Raw genomic sequence first — 24303 nt, forward strand, 5'->3', positions numbered from 1 at the left:
TTTATCTTTCAAGTTTCAATCTAAAAATTACGGACATTTTGCCTGAAAGGAAAAAAAATCGGATTTAAGCACAAGCTTGCGGGTTTCTCCATTCTACCTCGAGCCGATTCGGACCGGGGACGCCTACGGGTGCCCACTGGGGGCAGGGACCGTCACCCTTCTACAGTACCGTGTCCCCCCGCCGCTCCCCGACACAAACACACACCCGCACACAGAAACGGAACACAACGCTCCCCTCCCCCACACCTTCAGGCTGCCGTGAGAGGAAAGGCGGCTCAGCAAAAATTAAATCCGTCCCAGTAAAATATTTTTAAAAAATAATAATTCGGGGGCGGGGGAAAAATAGGGAAAGGAAAAGGTAAAATCCACTTCTTAAAGGAAAAGGGGAAAACGGCGGGGTTAGCGAGTGGAAGGAGCAGCAGTGCGCGCATTCACCCGCAGCGCGTTCGCGGCTGGGCCGGACGCTGCTGTCCCGGCTCCGCTGGCCGGGCTCCGCAGCCGCCACCGCCCGGCTCAGCGCAGCGACCAGGAGGCCCCTCCGCACCCACGCGGGGCTGCGTCCTGAGCACCGGCGCCTGTGCTTCCCACACACGCTCGTACACCCACAGCCACAGCCCCGGCTGTCCTCCCGGCGCTGCTCCGCGGCCGATCCCCCCCGGACCCCGCGGGGAGGGGGCGATCCGCGCCCGCCGGGCACCGCGCAGCGGGTGCGGGAGGAGGCGGCGGCCGCGGGCCCTGAAACCCTGCTGGAAGAAAGGAGGGAAAAAAAAAAAAAAAAAGCGAGAGAGAGAGAGAAGGGAAAAGAAAAATCTCTCTCCCTGCCTATGAAATGCTGAAAAGGCATCGCGGGGCCCTTGGGGTGAGCAGACCCTCGTGTAAGTTTACAGACGAGTTTCCTAGCTCCCCACGTCATGAAGGGCTCTCCATTCCCCTGAGCTGCGAAGAACATGTCCTTAACTCTTTATTATTCAGAATAAAAACTTTATTTTTTTTTCCAGAACGTGAGCAGCAAGGAATGTATAACTTTCAAAACAAATCTAGCCTTTTCAGCTTCACACACTTTTTGCCTAGCTGGATGTTACAAGCATAAAGTATTCAAACCGCGATCTTTTTTCCCAGGTTTTATTGCATCGTCATCATCATTATTATCACTATTTTTAATAAAAGGAGTTAATAGTTTCCTTTCAAATGATATTTCTAACACGTGCCGATATGCCATCTAATATATGGCCTCCTGAATATTCAGGGTACAGATTTTTTTATATATATATAAATATGAACAAATGGGGATAAATAAAATTTTAAACACTTAGATTATTCAATGTTTGCGAAAAAAAAATATAAATAAATCTGAATGTTCACCAGCATACACACATTGAAAGACTTACACGTATCAATAATTGTCCAGGAAGTCCCTGTCCAAGCGCTTTTGATGTCTTTCTTGCTATTTAAAAGAAGTGCAATAAAAAAAATTGCTTCCCCGTGGGATCAATCATGTACGAACAAATTCACATTTAAGAATTCCTTTTATAGAAAATTTGTTCATATACCCTGTTTTGATAAAAGTGTAGAAGGTAAAGTATAAAGCCTCTGCATACTCCCAAAGTGAGACACAAGGCTACAGTTCAAGAAGATAAATATCCACTAGTGAAACTATAGAGCAATTCAAGCAACAAATATTGCTACGTCACATAAACTAGAAAACGCTTTTACGAAAGGAAACAAAACAAACCGAAACGAACAAAAGAAACGAGAAGGGAAGGGTAGGGCACATGTTGGGGGGAGGAGAGAGAAGGGAAGGGATGAGTACTTTCCAAAACTTGGGGGCTTGCTGTTCCTCTTAGTGACTCCTGTCTCTTACAGATGAGTGAGTTTGGGCGCTTCCTGAATTCTTCCCTGAGAAGGATGGTGAGCGGTAAGGTCTGTGTATGTTGGATGTGGATCACAAGGTCCATGGTGGTGATTGTTGGCCATCGGCCCAGCCCCGCTGTAGTCCATGTTGGCAGAGGGAGGATGAGGGAGATGAGTTAGACCAAAGATGGAAGGCCCAGAATTGGTCATGGTCTCCACGTAGTTGCCCCCTACATAGACGGGGCTTCCCTGTATATGTGGATTCCCATAACCGTTGCCTTGAAGAGGATGAGTATCATATTCAGGTGTCACAGCTGCTGTCCCCGTGTATCTCTTTTGAGGAGGTGGGCAATTATTAAGAGGAGCAGTATACGATGCAGGGATGCCATAGGTGTTTTGATGAGGCTTGTTAAATGGTGGAGGCGACTGGGGTTCGTAGGGGACACTGTTTACTAAAGAATGCATAGAGTTTAGATATCCCCCAGCAGCCGGAGGGACGGGGCTTCTGCTTGGGGACTGTCCTCCTGAAGAGGTCATCATACCCTTTCCCTTTTGATCCTTTTTGTATTTCATTCTGCGGTTTTGAAACCAGATTTTGATCTGTCTTTCTGTGAGATTGAGCAAATTAGCCATTTCTACCCTTCTTGGCCTGCAAAGGTACCTATTGAAGTGGAACTCCTTTTCCAGTTCTACCAGCTGGGCACTTGTGTAAGCTGTACGGGCTCGCTTAGAGGAGGCTTGCCCTGGAGGGCTTTTATCACCAGCACAACTCTCACCTATGTAAATCACACAAAGAACACAGTCAGCATGGCAAACCTACACACGGCAACATGAGAAAACGGCCAACAACACCAGCACCTGGAGACTTCAGCTCCCAAAGGCAAGAAGGATGCCCATGCGTGCAGCCAGTGCTCCCCCAAGGCATGAGCTCAGTTGTGCCAAGCTCCAAGCCTTGAAAGAGTTCCTTGACCTCATTAGTGTCACTGTCTGACTACACTTGCTTCCCCTAAGAATGACAGCATCCAACATATCTTGAGCTTGGTAAAGAGGAGCAAGGAAGGTTCAGGGAAACACAGAGAGGTTTAGAAGCGCTGAAACTGAACCTGTGGCTCTGCTGACATAGTGGGATCAGAGTCTTCGAGAAATAGCTGTTCTCCATATATATATATGTATATTTATATATATATACATCAGCTACAAATGCCTGAAGGCTAGATATCTACAATACAAAATTTTAACATATAAATATAGAATTATCAGTATAGTGGATTTTTTTTATCATGTCTGGTATATAGCATGAACATACGGTAGTGATTGGGAAGTATAATATATATAAAGAAGAACACACAGTAGCTAGGCTTGCATATAAGCATAGAGATATATCTAAGTTTTGCTGCTTTTAAATCAAATAAATACATGATATGGAAGGTTGAAAACAGCAGTGTTACCACAGCTTTAAAAAGCAGACCAGCAAAACATTTGTTAAAGTTTTGAACTCTATTTCTAAGGCACATTTAAGCAAAAAAGAGGAAGAAATCAGAAGAAGCCTGACTTCTGGGCTTTGGAGCTAGCACTGGTGTTATCAGTTTGGGTTTCCTTGAGTAATAAAAGCGTTGATATACACTTCCATCCCTCAAATAATGTTTTATGGGCTGAAGTTTATAGCACTCCTGAATGATTTTTGTTTACCAGGCTTGTAACTTTGCCAATCACCTTATTAAAATAGGAAGAGGTTCTGACTGCATGCAGGGCATTGATCCTGCCTGCACATGATTATGAGCTATTTTATTCCCGTTACACTTCAGCAGAGATAGGTCACTGTCTTATTAATCTAACAGCACCATGCCAACAAAGTACTTGGGACATGCCTCTGGCTTAAGGCCTGGGCTGCTCCACACTGACATGATTTACTGAAGAGGGGATTACCTAAGAAATGTGATAGATGCTGGAGGGCACAAGTGGTTCTGCCACTAGGAAGCAAAGTCAGTTCAGATCCATTCTGCAAGGCTGGGAAAGTTTTGTATGGCGTGTTTTTTCACCGAGCTCCCCTCAGTGAATAAGCTGAGTGATGGCAAGCCCTTTCCAAAAGTTTCATGGGGTCAGCTCAGAGGGTGAAAAAGCCCCCACCCTCCCCTCCCTGAAGTGAAGGTGGATAAAACAGCCCTCCTCCCCACCAGATGCATAGTCAGCCCAGGAATACCCAGGGAGAGGGGGAGCATATTTCATACCTGAACTGGAACTGCTGTTTTTCTGCTTTGTGTTTTGCCGAGACTCTTTCATCCATGGGAATATCTGTTTGGACACGGTGGGTGAGTTAAGAGCTGGGCTCTTGGTGGGGTTGGCCGGGGCAGGGTTGCTGCTGGCATTTTGAGGTGGTGAGGTGGAGGTCGGAGGTGGAGGTTGTGACTGCTGGGCTGGAGGCGGCTGCGGTGGAGCCTGTGGGTCAGCGAGGCTGGGGGGCTGGAGAGTCTGGCTGGGGAGGGTCCTCATGCAACTCTCACTGATGTCATTGGCCTTGTGGTGGGACACAGAGCTGCCAGGGGACTGGAGGGAGCACGCGGGGCGGTGGTACTCAGTTTCCACAAGTGATGAAGATGGAGGATATTGCTGCTGACTCGCATTATAAGTGAAACCATTTGCTCCTTGGTAGGGGTAGGCACCATAGATTGCAGAGCTGTCGTAGTAGGTCGCTTTTTGCATTTCGTTGTTTCCCAATATTTATTTCGCAAACTGACAGGGTCTTGACACCCTTGGAGAATAACATTGGCACCCCTCTGTCACGTGGCGCTCTTCCTCCAATGGCCTCTCCGGGCAGACCTGGGGTGTGGGGAGAGCAGAGCAGGGTGAAGAAATGGTACAAATCCATCTTACTTTCAATAGCTAAGTGACATGAAAGCCATAAAAGAAAAAGTGGTCAGCAATATTTAGCAGCATGACTTGGCCTCAGGCGTGGAGCATTTCGATATAAAAGCTGCCTGGATTTACTGGCAGCTACAAATATGTGCTTTGCTGCACCGGGATAGAGGCTTTCTAGGTTTGTTTTGTTATTATTATTATTTCTTTCTTCTTAAGGAACAGAGCAAGCGGGTTGATGGTTTATCAACAAGAGGCTGTTTTAATACCGGTCTCTGAGATAAGGGTGATCGAGGAATCGGTAATGCAAAGGGGCTGGGCTATTACTTCAGTCCAACTCTAACATCAAACCCTCTCCTTTAACCAGCTTTGCTTTATTTTTAGCCTTTCCCTCCTGGTTACGGCTCTTCATACAACTTCAAAGAAATATAAGAGATGGCTCCTGTCTACGTGTGGCAGGGGGCAGGAGCAGGGTGGAAAGGTTTCCTAGGCAGGGATATTTAAACACCCCTACCCAAGTGATGGATTTGGGCTTGTCTATGAAATGCTCGATAGGAAAATAAACGAAGCCAGCAGCTTCTCCCCGCCGTGCCCGCACACCACCCCGAGCCGCCCAGGTCACGCACCCTGGCAGCAGTGGTTTCTGCCCGGGCGAGCCCCGCCCGCCGCCCGCAGCGGCTCCCTCTCGGTCCTGGAGCGCGGCTTGGGCCGTTCCGCCGAGCCCCGAGCCTGCCTCCCACTCGCGAGTGGGTCCGGCCTCAACTGCGCCCGGCGCCGCTCAGAGCCCCTCCAGAGAGGCCAGCAGGGGCGGTCGTTGGTTTGTTTTTTTCAGCAGTTATTTTCAAGACACTAACTTTTCGTGGAATCAGCCAGATCCTACCTGTTAAAACATGATGGATTGGGGGAAAAAAACACACCAGAAACCTGAAAAACCAGCGTTCATCTCCATGACCACGGCTTGAACTTTCCTTCCAACTTAGCGATAATAGGTTCTGTCTTGGAAACTGCTATGTAATTTGATGTATGAGGGTCACTTGGCTGGGGAGAGGGTGGACACAAACTCAGAGAATGCTTCTCCTGCCCGGGCGAATCCCTTCCCCCCCCCCTTTTTTTTTTTTGCCTGAAAATAACCAATTAAAGAATCGCCGGTATTAATGAGAGAGGAGACCTGTGCATAACCTCCGATCTAGGAGGTGTTTCCACACGCACTTACATTGTTCTCAGAAACTGAAGTATGTTTCTCACCGTCCTCCTAACCCCTTGCTGGCAAATAACCACGTCTTTTCAGATCAGAAGAGCCTCTTTCCTTTTACCACTTTCCCTGTACTTAAGCAGCTGGATATTTTCCCCAAAAAACATCTAACGAGGACAAATGCTTAGGGGTGAAAAGCCTTACACAACACAAGCACCAAACGAGCTCATTCTACGCCTTTCAAGTTATACAAGTTCTTAGAAAACAGTATTCCCTTTGTTAGATCGTAACAAAATGAAGGTAACACACCTACAGCAGGGCGGTTACCCTGTTATTGCACTAATCAAGCTCTTTGGATGCTATTAAGCTAATAAGCAAGTGGAGATCTGAGGCGCATACACAATTTCCAGCTCCTCGCCTCTCCTTGCCTCTGCTATCGAGGCCTGGTGTGATTTTTCTCAATTCCTTTGAAAGAGAGACTATAGACACCACTACCAGAGGAGAAGGAGGAAACAATCAGCCAGCGGTGATTTCACAAAGGCACCCGCCTTTCATGACCGCGACATCAAATATTTCACCTTCCTTCGGCCGCTGCGAAGTTTTGTGGCGCTGGCAGGACGGGCAGCGCGGAGCGAGGATGCGGGGTGCGCTGCTCCCGTAGCTGCCGGCCTGCAGACAATAGGCAACTTTACTTGGAAGGCAAAATATTATTGGAGCTTCGGCCGTCTGCCAGCAAGTTAAAAAAAAAAAAAAAAATCAGATCCCGAGTTTGGGTTCGCCAAGTTAATCACTTCCTACAAAGTTATAGAGAAGCGGGGGTAACCTGAGGAGCGCCCGGTCATTCCAGGAGAAAGTGGGAATAGCGGGATTAAGAGCGACAACGATCTCGACAGCGTCCTAACGGGAAAGGGGAGAGGAGGTGGATTTACCACCCCAGCCGGTGTCTGGGATGGGCAGAGCTCTCCTCTCCCCTTCGAAGACAAAAAGGCAGGTTTTACAAACACAAATGGGTCCCCAAGCTTTCCAATGCCTGTTTTATCGGCTCCGTCTCGGTTTGTGCAATACAAGGCTCTGCACTTTACCAACTTCTCTCCCTCCACCCAGACAGCCCAGAAACAGCAGATGAAAATTGCTTGGGAAGGCAAGTCCGCTTGGTTTTCCCCACTCCCTACTTCAGCTCTCTCCTACCCTCTCCTTCGTTGCGCTTCCCCCCGCCCTTCCCAAGCACACCAGATCTTTACCCCGTAACTCCCAACCGAGCCCCAAACTCTGACTGTAGGACGAAAAACCAGGCAGCCCCCCTGAAAGATTTCCTGAAAGATAAAGACAAAGTTGAGGGAAGGTGGGGGGTGGGGGGAAGAGAGGAGAGAGAGCTGCCTGAACACGAAGTGTAAGGGTATCAGTCACTGCCTGGAAGGAAGCCCCAGCTTGTGAACTCTTCTTGAACCGACATTTAAGTCTACGGTCATAAATCACTGGGACATAAACTCCGCCATTCACGACTGATAGCAGCGTATTTGTGGCCTGCTTACCTTAACTTCTGACGACTGAGGCGGAAGCCAGCATGCTCTCTCTCTCTCTCTCCCTCTCTCTCTCTCTCTCTCCTTTTTTTTTTTTTTTTTTTTGGAGGCGACACAACCCAGAGAGTAGGGGCTGTCTGCCCCAACTCGATCCCTGCGGCCTCGGGGTGGGCACCGGCTCAGCTTATCGGCACCCGGCACCCCCCGGCCGAGAGGGGCGAGTCCTGCCCCGCACGGGATGGGGTCGATTGCTCCGCACACCCGCCTACCCCGCTCCCCTGACGCTTCCAGCTGCGCACCCTACCCCGAGCCGGTCCTCGGCGTACCGTGCTCCCCCTGTGCGGGGCACGGAGGACGGGGATGTTTCCCAGGGCTGCTCTGGGAAGGGAAGGAGAAAGAGGGAAGGAGGGGGGTGGGGGTGTGGGGGGGAGTTGGAGCGGGGAAAATAGGAAAATATTAAAAAAAGAAAAAAAAAAAGGAAGGAAGAAAGAAAGGCGGCCGCCTGGGGAAGCATGGGGCAGGGTGGGGGCTGGGGAGGGAGCGCAGGAGCACGGCAGTGAAGGAGTGCGGCCCCCCCGCACCCGGGCGTCACCGAAGTCCAGGAAAATTATGCTAATGAAGACAAACGGCGCTCACAAAGGGTCGCTCTCACCAGCCTCCAGGGTGCTGCTGTGGGGGTTTGAGTTTGTCCCTCTTACCGGTGGGCTTGGGGGGCAGCTGCAGAATAGCCCCTCTGCCGCTCCCCACTGCCGGGAGCCCCGCACAGCCCCGGTTGAGTCCCGGGGAGGGGAGCAAAGCCCGGAGAGCCGGGGCTGGGTCCGGAGAGCCAACCGAAGCCCACCAGGATCCCCGCTCTGGGCAATGCTTTCAGAGCCACGCTGGAAATCATTAGAGTTACTAATTATTAACTCATGCATGCGTGAGCGCACACACACACAGATGTACACACAGACACCCCCTGCCCCCCTCAAATATCTCCAGCGCCCAGGACGGGCACAGAGGCGCTCACGCACGCACATGTGCTGCACAGACGGGTCGGGGTGCCCGCAGCACCCCGTGGGGATGCGTGGGTGGGAGCCTCGCGTGGACGCGGGCCCGGCTCCTCGCAGCTCGCCTTCGCCTTCTTTCCGCGGCACAGCTGAGGAAGGATCTGGCCTCTTTCCTCAGCCCCGCGGGGTTTGGGGGTGGTGGTGTCCCCCCAGTTTCCTGCACCAGAAACACCGCAGCGACCGTGCAAACGAGAACTTAAACAAAGTTGGGGATCCTTCCCGTCTGGCAGACGGTAACGGGGCTCTGGGCTCCGAGCATTAAGCGGAGCCTAAGAATAAAATCTAGGTGTAAACTTGACGTTACTTCGTTAATTAAGGCATTATAAATATAACTAGTCCGTTTAAAGCACGAGGGAACCCAGCGTCATCTTTAAACACAAACAAAGCGAGGGGGAAGCGAGAAATAAAAAGCACTATAAGGCTGGGGTGGCCTCTTACGCATACCAATGGTTTTTGTCATTTATGGCTATGCAAGATTTATGACTTCGTGCACCAAAGCTGTAAACAGAGCACTAAAACAGAAAACACTTGCTCCTTATGGCATAAGTGAGAAGGCACCACATGAAAGGGGAAGCGGCCAGCGTAGGAGGAGAGAAGAGGCAAAAATCCTTCGTATGCGTTTTGCTTCAAACAATCCTGTGAATGTTGCTTTGGAAGAAAAAAAAAAAAAAAAGTCTTTTTAGTCAATAATCAACCCCACACTTTCTTCTGAAACTGCTGATCTGCCATTCGCCCACTTGCCCGGCCAAATACTGAGAGGCAGCGCTGAGCCCCGGCGGAGCCCCCCGGACTGGCGAGGAGGATTTGGACAGGGAGAGAAAAGATGGGGACTGCCGAAACCTGCGGACACCGGGGAGCCTGCCTGTTTTGGGGGCCCCGCCGAAAACCGGGCGACTTTTTCCTAAGAGCGCGTTTCAACTTGGGAGCCATCTCCAGCGGGATTTTCTGACCAAATGTCTGTATTTAAGAACGGGGAACGGGAAGCGGAGGGAGTTTTTTTTTAAGAAATGGAAGGGTATGTAAGCACTTTAATCGTGAGAACCGAAGTGGTTCGTAGGAATATGGAAGCGTTTCTTCCATTCATCTTGCTGCCTGGAAAGTGTATTTTGCGAGATTTCTCCAATTAGTCCCATTTCCCCACGACCCCCCTCTCCCCAAAGAGGTAATTTTAAACATGAGAAGATGATTATTTTTTTTAATGTCTCCTATGATGTCGGGATAAGTGTCCCAACGCACAGAACCCCGCTGCTTTTATCTGTCTTTCCCTCCCAGAGGCCGAATATTTTCTTTCTGCTCCATTCCACGGAGAGAGATAGGGCTCAGCTTGGGGGGGGGNNNGGGACGGGACTGGGGGACGGGCAGTGTTTGGGGCTGATTTCTGAGTCAGAAATGACCTGCCTTTTCTCCCCGAAGAGTCCCACTCTGTGGCACTCCCTCCCCTCCCTCCCCCCCACCTCCCCCGAATTACTATTTTCCGAATAAAATAATGCCTGTAAAGCACCTTGTCCTTGGATGCCCCGAAATGGAAGCAGGCAGCACCATAATTCAGGGCTCTTTCTGGGGGATCTCTTAGAGATGAAATAGCAAGGCAGGGAGGTGAGGGAGAAGTGGGCCACTCCTGGAAGCGGTGCTTGTCCAAGTCGTTAGAGAGTTAGAAGGGGATATCAGCTGAATTAGAGAAGGACTGGACAATCGAAGCAAGCCGTGGTCAATCTAAATTGTTGTTTATATTTTCTAACACTAGAGAGGCAAGGCACTCTGCTATTTGCTCAACAGACTGAAGTTATTTACACAACTCGCCGAAATCCCCCTTTCCTCCAGAACTCTTCTTGCTTTCTTTTACTCTAGAGCAGGACTGTATTATTTATGAGTGTTTTAACTGGGTCAATATGCATCCAAACTGGGTCATAAATCAGAGGAAAGACTGCCAAGTAATTTAACTGCAATTAAAGCTTGGATTTTATTTTTGAGGCACATTTTGGCCCATTTCAAAATACGGCAACGCCAATGTTGGCTTTTAAACACACAGATGGGAGCAAAAGAGCTCTCCTTCCCTTGCTGAAGAGAGAGACATCGTGCTTCAGTGTGACGAGAAGGGGAAATAAAATTTATTTGGGTCAGTTCTGCTTCGAGAGCGGCTTTAAAAAGCAGGGAAACGTGAGACCATCCCAAACATCACCCTGAAGTTCTCTGCAGAATGGCCGCGAATAGTTCCTAGTGGAAATAACCTTTTTTTTTTCTGGTGCTCTCAGCGGAGTTTTTATCATCGTTCACTTTTCTCCCTCTCTCCCTCTCTTTCTGACCCCTTAGAAGACGAGCAATTACAAACAGCGCGTAACTGGACACAAAATGGCTCAACAAGAATAAGCGAGAGGCATGGAACGAACTGGAGGAAAGAGAGTCCCAGGGCTCCAACCTTTCCCAAAGCCGGGGCAGACCGCGGAAACAGGGTTTCATTTAGCGTTTTGCCCTCTTTGGATAGCCAAGTAATCTTTAATTTTTGTCATTTAAAGTGCATTTATATCTGTGCATTCACATTGATAAGTATACGCAAATACTTACATATTTATATATATGGATATATCTATATTTATGTATACGACGGCATGGATATTAATTTAGAGCTAGTATATGTTTTCCTAGAAGATACTTTCCACTCCTCTCCTTTTGATTCTCTCTTTCCAGATCCCCAGTCAGAGAGGCAGAATAAACCCCCACATTTTCAAGGCTGATTTATTGTTAGAAGCCGTGGCTGGCTCTTGGTTCAGCTCCTTCTCACCGCGGAGAAATAAAGAGGAGCGCCCTGGCTCATTTGGGAAGGGGAAGCTTTGCCATAGAGCTGAGCACTCATGCAGCGCTCCTCGCACAATAAACAAAGTACCACTAAAGCATCATAAATAAAATGGCAGCACGATCGCACAGTCATCGATTTACGGAGCGGCAGCGGCCGAACAAACACCCATAAAACAACAACCGCCGCCGCACACTCGAGCACGACCCCGACAGAGGAGCATCACACACCCCCCACATCGTTTTCTCCGACTTGCCCAAATACATAAATAAATAAACACACAAACACACAAATAAAATAATAGAATAAAATTAAGGGGGGAAATATTCAAACACGACAATAAAAGAGGCTTCCTATCTCCAGCCGGCCATAAATAATGGTAAAATGGCAATCGAGGGGCTGTAGCGGAGGCAGCTGGCCATCAACAGCAGTGTGGGATCTCTATGGAGAAAAATAAATAAAGAAGCAAACTCTGCCTGCTCTGCTCGCTGCAAGGGTAGAGTTGAATATTTACCACAGCAAATTGAAACAAAGGGGGAAGCAGCCTGGCTCCGGGTGCACACACACCCGCACGCACACACACGCACTCACTCCAGCCTCTGCTACTGACCTTTGCCTCGAACAGCAATAACTCACCACATAAATGAACAATCAACGGAAATACCTTAAAATAAAATCCATCCTTTCTAACGAAGCATTTCGTCCTCTCGGCTCGACAATAACCTTTCCATAAGGAACGAAAGCTGTCAGCGAAATGGCCAGCTCTTGTGGGGACGGTGATGGGGGCAGAAGGAAAAAAAAAATAATAGAAAGCAGTGCTTGCTCTGAACAGAAACTGGAAAAGCGTAATCGCAGACGGAGCCAGACCGGGTCTCCACTCCAAATGCCACAATAATGCGCTGTATTATGTGCTCACGTGGTCATACGTCAACTTAAATCCTTTTATTTGAAATAGGGAATCATTGAAGGAACAGGGTTTCTTAGCGCGAGCCTTCGCTTTTTAAAGCCTTAACCCAATATGTTAAAGAAGAGTTTTAAGGGAGGGGAAAAAAAAAATCTAAGAGATGCAGATGACTGTGGGGGGAGATTGGTCTGATTTTCTTTCCTCCCACATCAATATTTCTTTACACAAAACCCATTGGAAGGTAAGAGGAATTCTTATAACGCTGCACTTCGATACTTAGCCTAATTAGCCGGCGTTTGCTCCCGAGGCCCGCCACTCTGCTCCACGTCGCATGTCCTCTGCAAGCCCCGAAGAAAGCCCAAATCTTAATGCTATTATTTCCAGCCCCCTTCAAAACGGGACGATTACCAGCCTTCCCCCCACCCCCAGCTCCCTCTACACTGCCATTGTACAGGGCTTGCTCAACTCCCACACGCTACATCAGGGCTCCTGTAGAAACTAAAAAGACCTATAATTACCTGACAAAGGCAAAAAAGAGTCTCTTCTAAGAGGCTAGTTGATTTTTGTCCTCGTAACACACTATGAAGAATACACCTTCCTTCACTGGCGTGCCTCTGAATTTTGCAAAATCTTTTGGGACCTTGCTGTTAAACCTGTGCTTACGCATTTCCTATACAGCTAGTTTGAGTGATGCACAAAATTATAGGTTTCTAGCGTTGGAAAAGAAAAAAAAAATTGGGGAGGGGGAGTTCTTTGCCTAAGGGGAAAAAAATAAGAAAAAAAGAAAAAAAGCAAAGTTGTATGTGGCCCCTGAGCCAGGCAGCTTCGACTGTGTGTGAACTCATCACATCTTCCCTGTAAGATTGTTTAACTTGTGCTATTGACACAATAAGCTAAACAAACAAAAGAAACCCTCCACTCACACAACTTTTCTGGAAGGAGTCAAAGTAAATCAGACAGTTCACTCTTTTGCCGTGGTTTTTTGCTGGTTCAGTTCTGTGGCTCCAGCATTGTGCACCATCATACATGCACCCTTGCCCAAATCTTTCCACCATCTCCCATAAGCTCAAAGAAGATAACTACATATCCCCTCTTACTGTTTCACCTACACTTCATTGAACAGAATGGAAGGCGGTTTCTTTTTAAAGATGACTTTTAGTGTTAGTGTAAGGTTTGTTAGTGACAAGCCTTATTATACTGTCGCCTGAATTGTAAAAGTGGGCCACTGGAATGTAAACCCATTCGTAACAGTGTACAGTAGTGGCATTGCAGCAAAGTCAGTGTGGCGGTACAGCAGGAGAAAACTTTGCAATTTTTCTTAAGGAAGTGACCAAGTTAGTATCCAGGGTATGCATGCATTATCCCTCACTAGGAACTGGAATAAAAACTACAAATATCCTAAAAAAGAGGGGGCATTAGGCACACTTGACATGCCCGAGTCTGTAACTATTAGCTTGCCTGGTGACTCCACAGCTCTCATACTTATTGTAAACCAAGGCCGATATTTGCTTGAGATGGATTCACCGCTCTTTTAAATTTGGTGCGTTTGCATCCCATAGAGGAAGCGCACAACTGAAATGCAACAATGAAACTGAAATTAATGGGGAATGGAGCAGATGTTGAAAAAAGCTAAGCAAGTCTTTCTTGGGGCTGTTGTAAAAAGTTATCGACTGCTTTGCATCAAAAGTAGAAAGATGGCTTTAGAAGTTACAGTCCTGAGCAAATAGAAACTACAAAAGCAATAAATCACAATCATAAGTCATCTGAAATGCCTTAACGCTAGCTGCGGCTATTGGCTTCAAAACCTTGTTTCTGTGAACATCTTTATTGGTATTAATGGTCAAGTTAATCCTAAAACTACTGTTTAACAATTAACTTGGTGTATATAGTGGGGAAACTAATTAATTCTTAAGAAAAGTAACTTCTTGACGTGTGAATACCTTTCACAGAGTGTGCTGTGGGAAGGCAGAAGGGGGAGTCTGCCTAACTTTGTGCTGTCCTGAATTGCAGCTGAAAATTATTCTCTTCCGCCAAATTTGTAGAAAGTTTTCTTTGCTCTAGTAGCTTGATTACGAGATTTCAGATGCAAATTCAAATGATGCTGCGAGTCGCAGGCGCTAGACTTCCCTAGCCACACCGTTTCTTGCTTTGTTCCTGTTCCTGGACACTCAACGTTGTTTACCTTGATGATTTGGAGACCCGAAAGACTGTTTCTAGTAGAAAAAATGTGGAGTTTATCAGTAGATGTACTACTGACTTTTCTGTGCTTTATACACATGCCTTGGAGCTGAGTTTGAATTCCAGCCCCAGTAACAACAAACAGATCTGAGTTCATAACGTGCCTTCATTAAGGGAGACCCTTTGTGCCCGTTCTGGCATTAATAGCCAGTCTTAGCATTAATGATATTTGAAGATACCTTCACTGTAATTAGAGTTAGAATTTTTACTGTGCTTCAGGTTTACTTGCATGCCAGTCGGTAAGAGGTATGCCTATCACTCCCATGTGGAGAAGAAATGGGAATCACCATCACCCGTACGATATAAGTACTTATTTCCTCGCTACCTCGAAAGATTTGCAATCTGCTGGGGTGCAGAACTGTTCACCTACGTCCGTGCGCCTGATAAAGTTGGTCTTTGATCATTCCCAAGTAGATAAAAAGAGCAGCGTTATCGACTGTGCCCTTGTGAGAGAAGTTCTGCTCAGAGTCAGCTGAGACTGCCGGCGTTGGGTCCGTTAAGGAATCCCAAATATCTCTGCCCGCCATGCTGTGGGTACATGCCACAGGAGGAAGGTTCCTTCGTACCTTCGTGTTTTCGCTTTCAATTTCCGAACGCAAGCGTGAATAGACATTTGCAGCGCCTTTTTGTAGTTAAGATTTAAGCAGCTCATTAAGCCAACACAAAGAGCCCTTGTAATCCTGTAATTTATGGCCGCTTTTAAAAGGTAGTAAAATACACTAATTGTACATCAACATCCAAAAAGGAGCAGGTAAATCTAGCAGGAATTTGAGCTAATTCTATGTAATCCTCCCCTCTCTTCGGCCGGCATTAAAAAAAATTTGTCACTATGGAAAGCATTTCTTTTCTCCTGCCAGAGGACCAAGCACATCAAGGACTTCAGCAACTCCGAACCACCAGACACCGACCTCCACTCAGTGCAAAGCAGGCCAGGACGGACAAATACCCGAAATTTATTCGCGAACCATTCTCTTGTATGCACGCAGACAAAAATCAGGTTTTCTAACATCCCCACATGCACTTCTCGTTTCCAGGACTGGCTGCGGAACCCCTCGAGGAGGAGGCGAACAGACAAGCCGCGATAAGCAGCCATTCAATACCGAACTGGCTCCAACCCTCTCTCCCTCGCCTGGTGCCTTTGATTTCGGAAGGAGCTAAGAACGGACAAAGAAATTCTCTAACTCTTTCGCTCTTCAGATGACTTTGCATCCTTCCTGTCCCCAATGCCTTTATAAGGATGGCGATCACTCAGGTCCCGTACACTTCTTTGTCTGCCCAGACACGCGCATTCACCACCCACGGAAGATGAATAGAGCCAATCCAGAAAAAAAAAAAAAAAATTCCAGCTAGGTTAAATATTTATCGCAACAACAACAAAATCTCATTCCAGCAGTCTTGTTCTTCACGCAGGTACCAGGCAAATCGCATTCTTACAGCTGCCACCGGCGCAAAAGCAGCGGCCGCTGCCCGGCTCTTACCTCCTCCAGCTGCGCAGGGTTGGGCTGAGGCGCTCCCAGCTTCTTCCACCGCCCCGGCCGAGCGGCTTCGTTTCGGGGCTCCCTGTAAACAAGCAACAAACAGTGCCTTACCGGGGAGTGCAGGGGGAGGTATTTTGCTCCTTCATTGGCAGTACATGGTTTGCCGGGTGCGCTGGGAGAGCCCGGAGAGGGGCGGGAGGGGATGGAGCGGGCTCGGGCTCCCGCGAGGAGCGTGGATTCCCACCCGGGTGAAGAGCACGGGGAGCTGAGAAATAAAAGCGTGCGGTTGTTTTGGTTGGGTTTTTTTCGTTATTTTTTTTCCCTGTAGACAGCTATGCCTTCTGTCTCCAAGTGTTTGGAAATATTGTCATTCCTAACTCTTGTTACATGAATGTCTGCTTTATTTTCCTCTGGGAAACCTTTGTTTAGGATCATTTAATCAAGAACAGACATTAAACACAAGTCGTGGTGTTCATCTCTGCTGAATAAAACTCGGAAAGGATTCCAGTTTAAATGCGGGGCGTATTGTGGTTGGGCTTTTATTCAGACGGTTAGCCGGGGCCCAATCCTGCCACCACAAGCTCACTAAGAGACTAACAATTGACCTCAGCGAAGCGGGATCGGGCCCAAATGCTTAAAAAAAAAAAAATCCACCAACACAACACACACACACCAAAAACAGATACGAAAAAGTCGACATCCATGAAAGCCATTGACAGAGGGGAAAAAAACTGGGTTGCTTCTTTTCCCCTAAAATAAACAGTATTGCTGGTCCAAAAGGACAATGGTCAGGTTATTTGCATGCCACTTGCTGAATCACTCTTATATATGAATTAATATTTTACATCTGTATTCAGTCTTGCTAATAAAACCCATCTAACGCATCTTACAATCGTCAGTAAATGTAAATGCTAATAATTAAATAACACCGTTCTTGCTGAAGGATGTTATCTGAGCCCTGGAAATATTAAGTCTGTCTTGGGACAACTTTTCGAGCAGATACTTTGCTTTGGTAATTTAGTAGTTCCATAATTACGCTAATAATTTTAAATTTGGTGTTGAACTCCAGTCTACATAAAATCATGCAATAATAGCCTACTAAACTGTTTATTGCTGTCTCATAAATTTGCGAGCGCTGACTGTTAAAATCTACTGGCAAACACAAAAGAAAATGGAAAGTTCGAACTGCAATCACAGAGCCCGGGCGCTGCTTCCTGGGGTTATCCTTAGCTCTACCTTTCCTTCCACTCGGCTTCAGCACAGGGGGAACCCCCCGGCATTTTAGGCTCAAAGTCGTACCTTAGCCGTTTTGATCCCTAATCAATAATCATGTTACAAACAGCAATAATCATCGATCAAGCGTGTCGAGACTGGGTTGTCCCACTCGTGTTAAATATGGAGCGTGTATCTGAAAATGGTTCCAGCGACTTTCTGTTATTTATTTTGGAGCTATTAGGTCACGCTACCATATTTTACACTGCCACGGTCCTTTAAAGTATGCTGTTTCTTGAAAGAGTTGCTAAGTAGCAATAAAGCACTTTACAAAAACTATGACTTTTTTTTTCTTTTTTTTTTCTTTTTTTTTTTTTTAATTTGTTGTTATCCCAAGCTCTAATATTCATTGCGGCACTCAAAGTTCGTACATAAATCGTTCAGACTAATGAGTCATAGAGAAATTCGCCCATGACTTTTCCTTTGCAATGCTCACTGCCTTTCCATTGCTTTTTTGGCCATGTATTAAGAGACGGTGATTTATTAACGCCAGGAAAATTGAACAAAGCAGGTCCTCCTGCACTGTGGCACCCAGCCTTCCACAGTGTGAATTAGAACATTATCAAGTGTGTTTGCCTCCGTAACACTTAATCACCAAAAGCCATAATGTGACCACAAGGCAGCTAAAACAAAGATTTAACATTTCTAAATATTAAACTTGTTAAGCAAATGCTCAGCAGACAAAGCAAGCACAAACAATTAAAGTCATCAAGCTAGAAATACACACTACCTACTTACCAACACAGACCCTACTGCTTGCTTAAGAAGTTTAGAATCTTTCAAGATAAATCAGGTGGGTTTTTTTTAAAGGGAAAAAAAAAAAAAAGGAAAAAAAAAAAAAAAAAAAAGAAAAAAAAAAAAAAAAAAAAAAGGAAAGAAAGAAAGAAAGAAAGAAAAACAAACTCCAGTAACAAGGAGTTGAGTTTCACTTCTGAGAGAATCACTCCTAGTGAGGACTGACGGCCACAGATCCATTCCTGACTATCTGCATTAATTATTTAATGAGTCACGTGACCCTAAAGATTAAAATTTCAATATCTCCCCCAGAACAGACGCAACACCTTTATCTGCGAGCGCAGGGATGCTCGTACTTGGGTCCCCTAATCTCTCCTGCCTTTGACAGCTCCTCAGTTTCCAGGGAGAGCTCTGGGGCATTATTAACAAGGGTTTGTCCCGTTCAGCACAGCGAGCCGGGGCAACTTTACACCCTCCGCCCCCCCCACTCCAAATGAATCAGTTGAACCCAAATCGTCATTTTCTGCAGCGGGGAGGGGGCTCTGCGCTGCTGGCAGGGGGACGGGAGAGCGGCATCGCCCGGGCCGTCTTCCACGGGTGAGTGCTGCCTGTCCGCGGGCCCGGGCGGAGCCAGCAGGGCTGCCCGGGGCCGCAGGGAGGCGGCCGCGGAGCTTCCCCTGCCCACGCGGGGAGCCCCGGCCCCGCCGGGACCCGCGTGGGCCGGGCTTGGGCGCCCGCGCAGCCCCGCGCAGGAGGGGACAGCCCTGGAGCGACAGCCCGGGGTCCCACCCCGCCGCGGCCCGGCCAGGCCGGGAGGCTGCGGACACGGCTGGAGCCTCCGCCTCCGCGGGACGTGACGGGCGGGGCGCCGCGGCCGCGCTCGCCCGGCTCGGGCGGGGGTGCGGGAACGGCGGGCCAGCCCGGGCTGCCCGAGCGCGGCCCCGAGCCCAGGCGGGGGCCGGGAGGGCTGGGATTCCACCGCAAGCCTGTCCGGATCTCCGCCTGCGTGAGGGCTCCCCCCACCCCTTCCTCGTTTACAAACACAGGACAAGAAGACCTGGGAGTGCAAGCACCTTGGAGGGGGCAAAAAAAAAAAAGGAAAAAAGAAAAAAAAAAAACCAAAAAAGAAAAAAAAAAAACCAAAAAAGAAAAAAAAAAACAACAAAGAAAAAAAAATTCCTAGCATTGCGTAAACCCCCGATGCGGGATGGCCCTGGTTATTAAATACCACAAGGCCCTTGTCACAGTTCAGCTCCTCCTGTAATGAAACACCAGGTATAGCAAGATCTTGCAGGAGAAAGGAGGATGGGGATCTCAGAAGAGGAGTATTTTTCTTGGTGGGTGGAGGGGAGGTGGGTGCCGGGGTTAACCGAGTGGCGTTCCCTGCTGACAGCAAATTGACTCCGAGGTGATTTGGTCTTTCTTTGAAATATTGACACACTTCCACTTCCAGCGTTTTGAGCTGTGCTCGCCTTTGTGGCCAGAGCAGATAAATCCGTGTGTGAGAGACACCGGGAGAGCGAGAGAGAGGGAGGGGGGAGAGACATTTAGGTCCAAGTGCCGGATTAAAAAGAATACTGTCTTTAAAGGTCAAGGGTTTGAAGGGTCAGTCTGCTCCTCTAAAAAAAACAATTAATGGGATAGAAAATTTGTCCTCTCGGTGAACTCCTGGTTGCCTTAGCAAAGGGAGCACAATGCGAGAATTTAAACAGGACGATGTAATTTTTGAGCTTATTGTAAAGATGGGAGGTATCGGACGGGGAGCAGAGGGCTCCCAGCCCGGGAGCAGCATTCTGCTCCCAACACAGGCACAAGGGGAAGAGAAGGAAGGAGAATTTACCTTAAACGATGATAATCGGCCATGGGGTATTTTGCAGTCCGCAGTTCAATCTCCAGCAAGAGAATGTACATTTTTTTAGGAGACAGCCAAGATGCTGTGTCTTTACACATGACCACTTTTTTTTTTCCCCCAGGAAAATCCTTTGCGTCTTCACAGACTTTTCCAAGAGAATGCCTTTCAGAACCGCTGTTGAATTACAAAGAAGTATTTATTGTAGGAGGTGATTAATGATTCTCGCTAAAATTGCTATTTGCAGCGTGATTTCATTTCTCTTTACAATGGGAGCAAACCAGGTTTATACACATAGGCTGCACACTAAAGAAATCCTGCACTGCCAGTTAATACGTTTCAGCTGGAATTTTGCTCAGTTGTGCTAATTTTGGCTCTAAATACATTAAGGAATTCTCAAGCAATAAACAAAATGAAGAGTTACGCATTTGCTGATAGTAGTTACCTGACATACAGCTATATTTTTTCCCCCTTTATAAGGAGACAACTGGCGACTCAGAATTTAATAAACAGTAATATGTGAGCAGAAGTGTGCTTTTCAGGCCTGCTCCTTGGCCAGGTATGGGGACAGCCGTGTTTGCTGAGGGTGTTTACAGCTGCCACCTCCCTGATGCTGAACGTGTTCTGCCAGTGGAATGCTACATTTTTCTCTGGGATGGTACATTTCCATGGCTGGGCAGGGATGCTGGCACAACCATTGGGGCCTGGTGCTACCTCGGCCAGGGATGATGATGCCCCCTGGTCCTGGTGGTCCCACTTAGGTGAAGACAAGTACTGATTCCAAGAATCCATCTTGTATGTATTTGGGTGAGTAAATAAATAACTATTGGCCTTCAGGTCTTCCCTGGAAGATTTAGTAGCACTTGAGCTCCTTTCCAAGATTTTCCTACACAGCTCAGTTCTACACCGTGTTGTGAAAGCCCCAAGCAGGGCTCTCTGTTAGCAGCTCTGCTTTGCCTGAACTCCTTAGCTGCCTGGAAGCAGGAAGATGCACAGCCTAAGCTGGAACCAGCTGAATCCCTTTTTGCCACAGTGGTTGTGACAATTTCGGTCAAAAAAGCTTCATGAGTTCTTTGCAAATTCATGTGTCTACCAAGGCTTTCTCAACACATTTTGTAATAATCTTAAAACAAAAACAAAATTAAAAAAAAAAAAAAAAAAAAAAAAGGAAATGGAAACAGAAAAGGCAGTTTAAAAAGAAATTTTTGGTTACCGTTCATGTACTCCCCTTAAAAGTGCTAGCCAGCTCAGAAATCATAATCAGGCGAAAATGAATGAATAAACCACGACTGGCTAAATATTTAAAGTGTTATCACATCATGGGAGCTTATTGGCTCCCAGAAGAAGCACAGTTTCTCTTGTCAGGCAGCTGAAAACAGTCGCACGGCCAGCGGTGGAGTGAGACTCATTCTGTCTAAGTCAGCTAAAGAGAGCACCACTCACCTATACAATGAAGCAAGACCTTTCCTCGTCCTGCAACTCAATTTTTCCCAGCCAGGCAAGTAGGAGTCAGGAGGTTTTTCACCACATTTAAAATAACCATTACCTTATTGACAAAATTAATCCAAGTCAAAACAATGCATTAAACTCTTGTTTTCCATTCCTGATGCCAACACTGGCCAAGAACAAGGTGGATGAAACAGCACGTAGTGGACTTGTGTTTCAAGCGTTTAATTCTTTTGTACAGAATAATCTTTATTACTAGCATTTGGCACTGTTATACATTACACCAAAAATCCACAAATTGTACATGGACCCAAACTATTTAGACGGTGCCAAATATGAAGACAGCAACAGTCTTTATAGCAATATTTCTTTAAATAAATGCAATAGGGAATGTGGAGAAAAACTAATAGATCACAGCTACTGAGGGGGCTACACTTAAAACCAGTTAAGTTACCTTTGATACATAAAACATTTTCCTTTAGACAGCGTAAGGGGACTTTTTCATAAGTCTTTAACCTCTTGTGGACATGTTCGTTCTCCCATGTTGGTCTGTGTGTGTATACGTGCCTGTGCACCATCACACACAAGCACGCACAGAGAAATCCATGAACACACCACAGAACAGCGCTATTCAAGTCAATGCCTTACACAAGTGTCTCACGAGCTCTTTGCTTTGCTTTAAACGTTTTTTTATTTTTAACGTGTTCCCTAAAAAAAAAAAAAAAAAAAAAAAAAAAAAAAAAAAAAAAAAAAAGAGGCATAGTCCGTCTTAGGTACAGAGAATTCGTCCATGACAGCATCCATCCCTCTCTTACACCGAGGGCAAGAGAGTGTTTCCATAAATAGAAAAAAATGATGGGCATGGAACCATTATCTATATACAATGTAGACAATCGTCCGGGTTTTGGTTTAAACATGTGCCCGTTATTGGACACGTCTCGTCTTCCTTTTCTGCTCCTGTTTTGTTTTACACAGTTTGGTCCAAAAGGCCAGCCTCCACCTCGAGGCAGCTTGAAAACCCCAATAGATAGGTATATATATATATATTAAAAAAAAAACCAAAACAACAACAACAACAACGACCAAAAAAAAAAAAAAAAAAAGCCAACCAAACAAAAAAAAGACCAAAAAGACTCAAACCAAAAACCGTATTTATAGCGCAGCTGCGTTGGGTGTAGCCCCATCGAGAGGATGGGGGTGGCCCTGTGTCTGTGCTTTGGACTGCTGGCTCAGTGTGGACTGGTTTGAGGAGCGCATCTTTGTGTTAGGCAGTTTATGGTCTTTCTTCCACTTCATGCGCCTGTTCTGGAACCAGATTTTGACCTGGCGCTCGGAGAGGCAGAGGGTGTGCGCGATCTCGATGCGTCGCCTTCTGGTCAGGTAGCGGTTGAAGTGAAACTCCTTCTCCAGCTCCAGGACCTGCTGTCTGGTGTAGGCTGTGCGAGACCTCTTGGGCTCCCCTCCGTTGTAATTGGGGTTGACTGAAACGTGCGCACACAGGCACACACATACACACGCGGAGAGGAAAGAAGGAGAGGGGAAGGGATGGAACATAATCATTATATAATAACTTGACACCGGGTTCACATAAGATACATAAACGGCAAGAAAAATTGTTTCCCAGCCTATCGACAGTGGGGACAATCGAGGAGCAATAAAAAATGGTGATGGGCATTTGGGTTAGAAGAAAAGCTTCAAAGACACATGGCCCAGAGCCACTGCAGGGCAATTAAATTTATGGGGGCTATAATTACTGCCCTAACAGTTTGGCGTCTCGTAAATCTTTTGATAAAGGACCCCGGATACAAAAGGTTTCTCACTTTTTTCTTTTTTTTTTTTTTTCCTTGATTTTTTTTCTTGATTTTTTTTTCCTTTTCTTTACTATTAGGAAACGCGAAGGGAGAAGGAGGGGGAAAAAAAAGCCACACACTCAACGACCCATCCCGGTCCCGGGAGCACCCTCCCCCCTTCCCTCCTCTGCAGGCGCATCCCCACCTCCCCCTGGCAAGGGCAACTCACCCGTGCTCACATGGATCTTCTTCATCCAGGGGTACACCACCGGCTCCTTCCCCTTCAACCCGGGCAGGCTCTTGTCGGGCAGCAGCGCACAGGCGGGCGCGGTGCCGGCCCCGGCGGCGGGGGCTGCTTCGCAGCGGCGCTGCAGGGCATGGCCTGGGAGCAGGGGCTGGGGCGGGCCGGGGTGGCCCTTGGCGGGCGGCGGCGGCGAGGCGCCCGGGGGCGGCTGCTCGGGGCCCGGGGCGGCGCTGCCGGCGCTGCTGTAGCTGTAGGGCGCCTGGGGGTAGGAGGGTGCCTGCGCGGGGTAGAGCGCCTCGGGAGGCGGCCCCGGCGGCCCCGGCGGCGCGGCGGGAGCCTGGTAGCCCGGTTCCCGGCGCGGCCGCGGGAAGTACTCGGGCAGCGCCGGGCCCGGGTGCGCGGCGTGCAGGTGCGGCGGCGGCGGCGGCGGCGGCGGGGCGTGCGGGTGCGAGTGGTGCGGGTGGTAGCTGGCGGAGCTGCCGGCGCTGCCGCTGTGCTGCGTGTATTCCTCGCAGGGAGGGAATTTGGGTTCGATGTAGTTGGAGTTTATCAAAAACGAACTCATGGTCATTAATTTGTGAAGTGCAAAAATACTAATTTTTCTCGCGTTGTCGTTTTTCTGGGCTCGGCGAGGCCCCTCCCCTTCCCCCCCCTTCCCTCCTTTCCCTCCCTCTCCCCCTCCCGCTGCTGTCAAGTGCTGCCGCTGCCAAAGTTTCCTTTCCCCGCTGCACTCCCCTCCCTTCCTCTCTTCCCACCCCTGGAGCGCCTACAACACACACAAACACACACCCGCGCACACACACACCCGCACCCCCCGCCGCCCCGCCACCACCTGACCGCCAGCGCCAATTACCGCGCGGGGCCGCGGACCCCGGATCAGGAAATGGAAGAGGGACGAGCGGCCGCAGGGCAGCTCCGCGCCCGCGGACCCTTCGCGGGGACCGCGCCTCCCCCACGGGCGGCGGCTGGCTGGAGAGGGAGCGCCCCGCGTCCGCTCCTCACCAGCATCCCGGGCTCCTCCCGCCCGCCGACCCGGGCAGCGTCCAGCAGTCGCGGTGTCAAGCGAGATAAAACTAATCCGGCTTTGACAG

The 24303-nt window shown here is 48.1% G+C and overlaps 2 protein-coding genes across 4 annotated transcripts; both read right to left on the minus strand.

The window, feature by feature from the left end:
- Nucleotides 1-319: 319 nt before the first annotated feature.
- HOXA3 (homeobox A3) lies at nt 320-15952 on the minus strand. 3 transcript variants are annotated; one of them, XM_041411554.1, is made up of 4 exons: nt 11921-12134; nt 5331-5584; nt 4080-4668; nt 320-2627 (listed from the first exon to the last, which is right to left on the minus strand). In XM_041411554.1, the coding sequence occupies exons 3-4, from the start codon at nt 4549-4551 to the stop codon at nt 1858-1860; spliced, it is 1242 nt and encodes a 413-aa protein (XP_041267488.1). In that variant the 5' UTR covers nt 4552-4668; nt 5331-5584; nt 11921-12134; the 3' UTR covers nt 320-1857. The 3 variants fall into 3 exon arrangements, with proteins under 3 accessions (XP_041267488.1, XP_041267489.1, XP_041267490.1); XM_041411555.1 differs by lacking the exons at nt 5331-5584; nt 11921-12134 and adding an exon at nt 15877-15952; XM_041411556.1 differs by lacking the exon at nt 5331-5584.
- Nucleotides 15953-21406: 5454 nt separating this feature from the next.
- Nucleotides 21407-23921, minus strand: HOXA4 (homeobox A4). Its single transcript, XM_041411566.1, has 2 exons — nt 23198-23921; nt 21407-22659 (listed from the first exon to the last, which is right to left on the minus strand). The coding sequence occupies exons 1-2, from the start codon at nt 23781-23783 to the stop codon at nt 22331-22333; spliced, it is 915 nt and encodes a 304-aa protein (XP_041267500.1). The 5' UTR covers nt 23784-23921; the 3' UTR covers nt 21407-22330.
- Nucleotides 23922-24303: the final 382 nt, after the last annotated feature.

The sequence above is a fragment of the Onychostruthus taczanowskii genome, unplaced genomic scaffold, assembly GCF_017590055.1.
Source record: "Onychostruthus taczanowskii isolate IOZ18803 unplaced genomic scaffold, ASM1759005v1 scaffold36, whole genome shotgun sequence".
Lineage (NCBI taxonomy): Eukaryota > Metazoa > Chordata > Aves > Passeriformes > Passeridae > Onychostruthus > Onychostruthus taczanowskii.

Excerpts from the sequence above, each read along its gene's own strand:
- HOXA4 (XM_041411566.1), bottom strand. The coding sequence starts at position 23,783 with ATGACCATGAGTTCGTTTTTGATAAACTCCAACTACATCGAACCCAAA. Across the intron at positions 22,660-23,197 it reads GAAGATCCATGTGAGCACGG|TCAACCCCAATTACAACGGA; the intron begins GTGAGTTGCCCT and ends CGCACGTTTCAG.
- HOXA3 (XM_041411555.1), bottom strand. The coding sequence starts at position 4,551 with ATGCAAAAAGCGACCTACTACGACAGCTCTGCAATCTATGGTGCCTAC. Across the intron at positions 2,628-4,079 it reads AAACAGCAGTTCCAGTTCAG|GTGAGAGTTGTGCTGGTGAT; the intron begins GTATGAAATATG and ends TGATTTACATAG.